A 9,239-nucleotide genomic window follows, 5' to 3' on the forward strand; every position below is an offset into this window, starting at 1 on the left:
TACACCACCTGTAGGAGTGTGATGCTGAATAACTGGCTTAGTGAATATCGTGAAAATGCTGGTTGTATCGTGTCTCTGACGTCATCAGTGACGACGTCAGCCACAGCTCACTACACGTGTATGCGGGCAATCAAAACTCTCTAAAAGTTCACGTATCGTTATATGGAGAAATGAGTATGTACAGCGGTGGCACATAGTGTTAGCCATCGAGTAAGGTTGACAATGAGAAATTGGTAACATTTTGCCTAAAACATGGAGAGTAGAATATAAGAACTAGAATATAAAAGAATACGAATAAAATACGTCAAAATAAAATAAAATATTGCCCATACACAATTTATTTACCGACTACACAAGTACTATACATCACATTGTAAATTGACAGACGCAAGCGATACAGTGCTACCTCTCACACGCGCAGAGGCAGGTAGAGCAGTTCCGAGGGTCTGCCGCACAGCTGGTCCTGATGTTGTGCACCCTCTGAATGCCCTGATTCACAGGAAGCCAATGTGACGGACGTGCCACACAAGGCGAACTGCGTCCAGGACAGGCCGCACCAGGGCAAAACCACAATTAGTTTAGCAGCCGACGGGTGTGAGCTCGAGGAATGCAATGTTCCACCTGCGTGAAACCCTCACAACGAAACCATGCTGCGCTTGCTGAGCGCTAAATTTCCGGTTCATCTCGGGGAACAGCGTTCTCGGTACTTCGGGTAGCCATCACTGCTTACGAAAGTGAGTCTACTTTCTTTTGCGTCTCTCTCCAAGCAATCTGCGATGCGATGGAGTGTTGGCTGGAGCCACTTGCGCGATTCAAACCACTGGCGTCACCTTCCCGACTAGTAATAGTAGGGCTTCTGCAGCAATGCATACTCGTGGCGCCCCCACAGCAATGCTCGCCGGATCTGTCTGCAGAATGTCACTGTTTGGCATAAGTTCCATTACCATGTGCCGCGGCTTGCATTCTCTCCTCGGCATCCATTCCTCTTCCATCCTCATCATGTGCCCGCTATGCGGTGTCTCACCCACATTCCTCCTCCTTCCTCGCGCTGCTTCTACGCCCCACTTCTCTACCCTCGGCTGAGCTACGACCTCCTTCTCTCCCATCACCGATGTTACGTCTCCTCTCCTTTCTCTCGCCTGCCCACAACGCAGTGTCCCGGCTATGTTTCCCCTCTCGCCCCTCGTCCATGCCACGTCCCACATCTCTCCCCTCCCCCGCATCTCGTCTTCTCTCCCTCCTGTCGCCTGCCCATGCCCCTCCATCCCGACTCCTCCCCCCGTCCCTTGCCTCGCCCGTCTTTAGCGCCCTTTCCCGGCTCTTACCCACCGCTCTCCCCTCGCTCATCCTCTGCACCCCATCCCTGCACCCTCTTCCTCCGTCCCTCCCCTCACCTTTTCTGGGTGCCTCATCCCGACTCCGTCCCTCCTCCCTCCCCTGCGGACGCGGCACATCGCTCGTCTTGCCGCGCCGCCGGCGCCCCGCGTCGTTGCCGGCAGCTGTGTCGCCTTCGCCGCGCGCCTCGCCCGCCACCTCGCGGCCGTACTTGCGCTCGATGACGCGCCGCTGGAAGGAGAGCTGCGGGAAGAGGCTGCCGCACTCGAGCAGCGCGTTGTTCGCCGCGTTCATCTCGGCTCGCTGGATGCTGTGGCCGACGCCCTTGCCGAGCCGCTGGCCGCGGAAGTAAACGGCGACCGTGTACGTGCGCGTGTTCGTCGGCCCGACGGCCTCGATCACCTGCGGGCGAAAAAAAACGGGAGGTGCTCATTTTATTCCGCGGGGGTCGTCAGCGCGCATTCTATTCAAACATTTAAAAAATATATTTTAAATAATTTAATTTTTAAATTGGAAAAGTTTTTTTGGGTTATTCTATTCGGATTTACGTCAACGTGGGCAGTGAATGCCATCATCTCGTCTGCGAGCGCGGGTTCGAAGTGGATGTGTGTGCTGCATGCGTTAGGCATATGTGTGCCAACTAACACAGATTATGGTTGTGTCTACATTTGGGTTGGGTATTATCTGTTCATCTTATATAAAACCTTCTGTAATACTGTGCAATTGTCCATGTTGTGCGTCGTGACCTGAAACACGAACTTCAGGACATTTCATGCTTAAACGGGTTCTCTGGAGGTTGTCTGAACCACTCTCTGAAGAATCACACTTTTCTTCATTACCATCAGCTACAAAGCTAGAAATCGTTCCCCCAAGTTAGCCCCATGATGGGAATTTGAGTCACAGCCAAAACCATGCTAAGAACCACTACATTAACGGTTAACCTGTGACAGATTCTGGCAGTGTTCGCCAACCAAGCGGCACACGCATGGGCACAGCGCGCCACCACATTCCCACACACGCTGCATCAACGCTCCTCGATCTGCTCGTACCTTGTATATGGGTATGTCCGGCTCACCACCATCCAGCGTACGCAGGGTGAGGCAGCACTGCTGCAGCTGCGACTTGGGGTCGTTCCAATCCTGTCTCATGATGAAGTCGCGCAGGCGCGGGAAGAAGCACACCTGGCAGAACTTTTCGCAGTACTCGAGACCCTTGTCAACATAGAGCGCGCCGAGAAATGCCTCCAGGAGGTCGGCCCTGCGCGCGCGGAAGCATGGCGTACATCTTAGATTTACACAACAACAGCAGCAACAACAACAGCAGCAGCAGCAACAACAATCAACAACACCAACAACAACAACAGCACCACCACCACCACCACCACCAACAACAACAACAACAACAACAACAACAACAACAACAACAACAACAACAACAACAACAACAACAGTACGACAGCGACTCAGACGTGAACACATTCACACTTTTCACGCACGCACACGCGCACGCAGACACGTACTACTCGCTCGACCACCCACCTATCCTTCGTCTTCAGCTCGCTCTTCGGATTGGTGCCGATCACGTAGCAGGTCATGCCGAGGTCATCGCAGACAGTCGCCTGTGTGCGGTTGTTGACTAGTGAACTGCGCAGCAGTGACAGGTGACCCTCGTGGTGGCGCGGGAAGTGCTTGTACAGGTACTCCGACGCAACCAGCTGCAGCACCGTGTCACCTGCAAACGCAAAACACCGTCGATACTAACACAGCAGTGCGGCACAACCAGCTGCAGCACCGTGTCACCTGCAAACGCAAAACACCGTCAATACTAACACAGCAGTGCTTGCGAAGACGTATTGCCTTCGGCTGTGGCGGGCTCTACTCTTCCACTGATTTCATGTGGGTGGATTAGAAGACGACTCTTCGTACCGCGAGAAAGATGTGTATCGAAGGAAATAAGCTTTTGAACTAAAAACTCGATCGAAGTAACCGAGTCTGTGTAGCTTCACAGACTACAGTTAACGTTCCCATCTACAAACCGATCCAGCATACTTCTGACCTGACCTGACCTAGCCTGACCACAAAATATGAGACGGGGCAGAGTGGAGCTAAAGTTGTTAATAAAATAAGGTCGCAGTCGAGACATAGTGAAGCTGAGAGGTGAGTACCTAGGAACTCCATGCGCTGGTTGTGACCCATAGTGAGGTTGTTGAAGCCAATGCTACGCATCGTGAACGACCTCGCCAGCAGGCGGATGTGGTTGAATGTAACGCCGATCGTTTCCTCAAACTCTGCAACGGTAAACAATACCAATAAAACACGAACCGGGAAAAACGTACGACGTACTGTCAATTTGCCTAGCAAATTTATTGCTCTAATTGCCTGCACGACAGAGGAGAATTTTTTCCTCTTAATTCGTTCGATTTTTCAAGCCAGCTACAGCTGGAGGTGAACGCATGATTCTTGGACTAGCACTGACACTCAGCAGTTACTTCCTAGGCATAAACGTCAGGAACTCGATTCGAGAGAAAGCAGACGCGATCGATTGACGCAAGTGAAATAGAAATTCGTATAAAATACGGATAAATCGTAGTGGTTGCAAGGCATCTCTGCGGTGACGCGATCGATTGACGCGGTGACGCACAGCAGCTCACCGGTGTACTTCTGCAGAGCGCAGACGGATTTGATCCAGTGTCGGTCGCCGCCCGGCTCCTGCTGCTGCAGCGGGTGTGGACTCACATTGCACCAGACGTCCAGCAGCTGTGAATCGTGGTCGTGCAGCGTTCGCGCGAACACCGTGTCGGCCGTGTCGACGCCGCCGTCATCGATGAGCAACGCCCCTAGATGAAGGCAGCCATGTTCACGTGCGTCTCGCGTTAACAAATCAGCTCAAGCTTCTACGTAATCGATTTTCTTTTGACTAGTTTTTAATCGATTTACTCTATATAGGAGGTAGCACTCAAGTAGGACACCAGTAAATAATAGTTAAAACATTCTCCGGAATCGACCAGATTGAGGTATTCATATTTATGTCATAGTATGTATCACAATATTATTTATTTTATTATTTCGTATAGAGGTATTTTCATTTTTCCCTTTCCTTCTCGTTCTCGTTTTCCCCGTAATTTTCTCATCGTTACAGAATTAATCGACGTAACTGTGGTCATTGTTAACCAATCGTATTCCTTATCTATTCCACGTGATGCGCACATCACAATTATTATTGCTTGGACTTGTATAATTTATAGTATGTAACTATAAGACTAAACATTTATTAATAATGACTTTGCCGATATCAGTGGCGTATCCAGCATAAGGCAGAGCCGGCGTACGCCCCCCCCCCACCATTTGCAGGCCCAGAAAAAAAAATCATGAAGTGTTTAAAATCCTAAATTGTAGGGTTAAGTCTAGAGTTGAGATAGTGTCATCAGACATCAGAATATGGCCCACAGTATGCCTCAGATGGCAGGAAAATGGCTTAAATATTTCAAAATTTCCTGGGGGAGCATGCCCTCATACCCCCCTAGCTCTGGCGTGCCTACGGTGGCGTGCCTACGGCACGCGGGCAGCCCAGGTACATTTCGCCCCCCTGTTAATCCATTTCTGGATACGCCACTGCGATATTAACATGGTGATATCCTCACAACTACCTGCACCTTCCCGAACCTACTAAACAATGTTGGTCACTGCAACCGCATTGTATGGGTTCCTGCAGCTCACACTGCACAATGCAGCGTGGATACCTACCCATGAGAGCTTCAAAGCAGTTTGCCATCGCATGTCTCAGATCTGATTCATGGCACAGGTCTGGGCCGTGTGCGTAGAGCATGAACTCGTCCAGGTGGAGTTTCTATACACAACACGACCACGTAAGCAATACATCACAAAGCATTAGAGGAAACCTGACCTTCCCCCCCCCCCTGACTCACTCAGAACTATTGCCATGCATCGCGATCCATATGACGACGATACAAGAGGGTACGATATGTTTCACGATAACCTGGCTATGATACGATACATTAAACAATATTTAGGCAAAAATACCATATGCATAACGATATTTACACAGCCTCATTATATGTGACTGACTCTCAATTCGTACAGATAGTCATATTCTTATTATCATTGTCAGATTATATTATCTTGTTAATTTTATCTATTTAATTTTTGGAGGGCAGCATGTGGATGAGAAAGCTAGCACGATTCCCTATACCCAACACGTACTTTTGCAAGCACGGCAAGGTGCTGGTTCTGTACTAGCGCCGCACGGTAGGTGGCCAAGCCTCCCTCCTCCAGGTCCGGAAACATGAAGTACAAGTGTATGCTGCGTGAAAAAAAGAGCATCGAACCGGAGTTCAAGAGTTCATATTTTCTATGGTAAAATTTGTAAAATTTTTGTTGCCATTTTTTTACATTAAAAGTAAGTACTAACATACTCGTCAAATTCTTACCTGATAAGATTGTTTCTCAACTAGTTAAAAATCCAAAAAACCTGGACGATTTGATATTATGTTCCTGACATTAATTGCTTGCTATGGGCTATGTATGAGTCACGAGTGTATGTTCACATCAAACAATATAGTAAAATAGGCAATTTAATCATAAAAAGTGAACAGAATTACTTATATTTTGTGAAAAAATGGAAATATTTTTTTTATTTTTACTATTTACGGTGAAGTAATCACTTTAACACATTACTAATACTAACATCTAGATCCGAATGTAAACCTTGAAACTAGGCCACAGACATGTGCCTACCTAGTCAGAAATTCAACGACGGCATCGCCCAGGTATTCCAGTCTCTCGTTGTGGTTGATTGCTGACATCGTCTCCTCCTTGTGACCCATGCGTGACATGATTCGGATGAGCGTGTTGATGCCTGCCAGGCAGAGTGAGAAATGATCTCATGCAGGAGCCGAGAGAAACAATGGTCCTCTCCCTCAGGAGATTCACATAAGAATTGCAAGTAAAGCAGGTAAATTGAGCTTGCCACATAAAATGGCCGAGCAGTGATGAGCTGTGATAGTAAGACAAAACGAGTAATAACCATTGGTCTCATCTAGTCCACTTACACCCAAAATTAATATCTTTATCATTGATTAGCAGAATCTTGTATCACTTTAATGATATGATAAGTAGAACACACCCAAGACACACACACGTACGTGCGCACATGCATGCACAAACACACACATAGAAATACAACACAAAAACGATGAATAAATATGAAAGCACCTAAACTAGAGACCGAAGCTGTGTGTGAATTAGGTGGCACCTGCACTTAATGGTGATTTTGCTAAACTTTTCTAACCCCTTTTTCGATGTGTGGCATCGTGAAGTCTCTTGTCCCCATACTCCGGCGTGCGTATGCCACAGTTCGTGAGAGAATTACGAGCGTGGTCAGGGTTAGTGCCGAAATTCACTCTGTAGGATGGATGCGTCAAAGCAAGCTGAAAGTGCAACAACCACACTGGTTAGTTTACCGTGCGTCTTACTTAACTTGGGTATACAGCGTTACAACACATATTATTCCAAATGGATGTGACCTTACAAAATGGTGGTCCTAGAAATGAATAAGATGATACAGCTATAACCACTACCACCCTTAACCATCGCTAGCACACACCTGGAGAAGTAGTTTGTTCTTAAATGAGTATTGGATTGTCTTCTCCAGCTCTCTCAGTGATCTGTGAAAGCGCAGGTGACACACCAAGACCGGTAGCAGCATGGCATGCTGCAAAACGAATAAGGCGATAAAGCATCAAAGAATGCTCCTACCGTAACGTGGCTGCATTGCCAGCGCCCACATCCAAGCATCAACAAACTCCCCTCTCCAGCATCCAGGACGAGTACTGCTGAGTTGTTATGGTCTACCATATTCGTTTCCTACAGCCATTAAACTTGAACTACTAAGACCGTTTTGTAAACTACTTAGAAAGGATGCAAACAACCCTGATCCGTATCGTACTGAGTAGATATGTGATATTGATACATTTCTTTACGTGATTTCGATTATTTTGTTCTATTCCAATTTAATGTTCACTCTCTATAGCACTTCTAGGTAAGACATATACAACAGAGCAATACTACAGAAACATCTCCACAATGTTCGTTGGCTGGTGATCCATCGAAGAAGAGTGAAACTGCATTTGATCATACATGAATCGAAATGGTGTTGGGGTTCTGGGATAGAACAGGTCTATACATACAAGCACAATATCGGACTTGAGGCCTGTCCGGTAGAAGCCTTGACTGCTCACAGCAACAGTCACATCGCGTTTCAGACTGCTCTTTGTTCTCAGCTCCTACAATAGATTGTATAGAAAAACAATGTTGTTTACTATCTACACTCTACAAGCACTTGACTGTCAATATACTATGTTTATCAAGTTAAAGGATGACAATATCATGACTGTATCAAGTTGTATGATATCTACATGACATCATGAGTTCGTGTAAATGATTGACACAAACACACACACATGCATGCACACACATGCACACACGCATGTACTCAACATAATAATGAACGTTACCTGTAAGTACATCTCTTGGCTGTGTAATTTCTGCTTGTCCTGCGGTGTAACTTTAGGCTTGTTAGCCAACAAATGACGAAATTTTACATAGTATTTCCATGCCTTCTGGTACCTGTTTGATATTCAAGAAAATGTGTCAATACTTTAAAGGTTGTAGTTTCCTCAGAGACAATTCTACAAATGTTCTACATGCAAATGACAGCCACACATGGTTAGGAAAACACTGTTGCTTATCATGAACCTGCTTTCCTAACAATGTGGGACAACAGCATGAATTTGAAATTAGGAATTTCATGTAACAAAATATTTGCGACTCTCTATCGTTTCTATAAGTCCTTGCTCAGATAATGCCATAGATCAAAGTAGGTGCTAATAAAATTCTATGTTGAGGGTGAAGTGAATACTTGATATGGGCAAATTAGTTGAAAATGCACACTAACTTGGGATCGCCGGCATAGCTGATCTGAGCTGGACGGATGCCAAAATGCACAATCTGTGGATAGCTGATGACATCATCACGAATCTGATCCCTATCCAGTTGGTCAATCCGTAATGAACATGGCTTCTGCAGAAGATGGTAATGGAATCACAGTCAGATTACTTCATATGACAGCTAGGACGTAGATGCAACAAGTCATCACCTGATCTGACATGAATTTTATTTGGATTTTTGATGCATTAGAATTACAGTCAGCTTTTTGATGGCATATTTATAAAACAAAATGTACAAAATGCAGTATGCAAAGCCTGGATATCAAATCTGCTCACCATGCCAGGATATGTAACAATCATGCCTTTAGTTTCATCTGCAAAGTTTTGCCAGTCACACTGTGAGATTTTCAACAGTGATGCTAATTCCGTTTCTTCCACTAGAGGGCGTGAGCTCTTCAGCAGATACTGAAGAACTTCGTTCATCGAAAGAATTTCTTTTCCATTATCTAAAAGAAAAAAAAAGTACTTTAAAATAAAAAAAATTTGTAAATCACTTACATACATTTATAAGACCAAAAAATACTCACGAAATTAATATATAAATGTTAGACTGGTATATGTATAGTTTATATATGTATAAATTACTGTGAGATTTAGACATTTTCAGAAAAACTACTTTTGGAGATATATAGAGTTCCTACTTAAAGCCGCACAATGCGCATCCAAACGCTAATTTCTCCAGTACTAGACTAGCAAATACTTCGTGTCATGCATAATCACACTACCTTATGACAAAATAAACTCTAGTTCCTCCCATTTGACTGCGCGTTCCCAACAAGAAAGAGGTGCGAAATCAGGTAATCAGGCGCCAACGCTAAATTGTTTCAAACAACATAACATCGACTTGGTTTGGTGACGTCACATGTTTCTATCTTTGCTG

General features: G+C 45.6%; 1 protein-coding gene across 4 annotated transcripts in view; it reads right to left on the reverse strand.

Moving 5' to 3' along the window:
• Positions 1-310: 310 nt before the first annotated feature.
• Positions 311-9,239, reverse strand: part of LOC106806136 (ribonuclease 3-like) — a 19,398-nt gene continuing 10,469 nt past the window's right edge. For all 4 annotated transcript variants that reach the window (XM_014807994.1, XM_014807995.1, XM_014807996.1 and 1 more), the window contains exons 11-24: positions 8,636-8,805; positions 8,308-8,432; positions 7,868-7,979; positions 7,541-7,636; positions 6,958-7,065; positions 6,643-6,781; positions 6,090-6,210; positions 5,556-5,655; positions 5,079-5,181; positions 3,986-4,171; positions 3,500-3,622; positions 2,874-3,066; positions 2,385-2,592; positions 311-1,737 (exon numbers count right to left, since the gene is read on the reverse strand). In XM_014807994.1, coding sequence (XP_014663480.1) covers positions 1,021-1,737; positions 2,385-2,592; positions 2,874-3,066; positions 3,500-3,622; positions 3,986-4,171; positions 5,079-5,181; positions 5,556-5,655; positions 6,090-6,210; positions 6,643-6,781; positions 6,958-7,065; positions 7,541-7,636; positions 7,868-7,979; positions 8,308-8,432; positions 8,636-8,805 — 2,501 coding nt within the window. In that variant the 3' untranslated portion in view covers positions 311-1,020. The remainder of the gene's footprint in view (positions 1,738-2,384; positions 2,593-2,873; positions 3,067-3,499; positions 3,623-3,985; positions 4,172-5,078; positions 5,182-5,555; positions 5,656-6,089; positions 6,211-6,642; positions 6,782-6,957; positions 7,066-7,540; positions 7,637-7,867; positions 7,980-8,307; positions 8,433-8,635; positions 8,806-9,239) is intronic.

This window comes from Priapulus caudatus, unplaced genomic scaffold (genome assembly GCF_000485595.1).
Source record: "Priapulus caudatus unplaced genomic scaffold, Priapulus_caudatus-5.0.1 Scaffold143, whole genome shotgun sequence".
Lineage (NCBI taxonomy): Eukaryota > Metazoa > Priapulida > Priapulimorpha > Priapulimorphida > Priapulidae > Priapulus > Priapulus caudatus.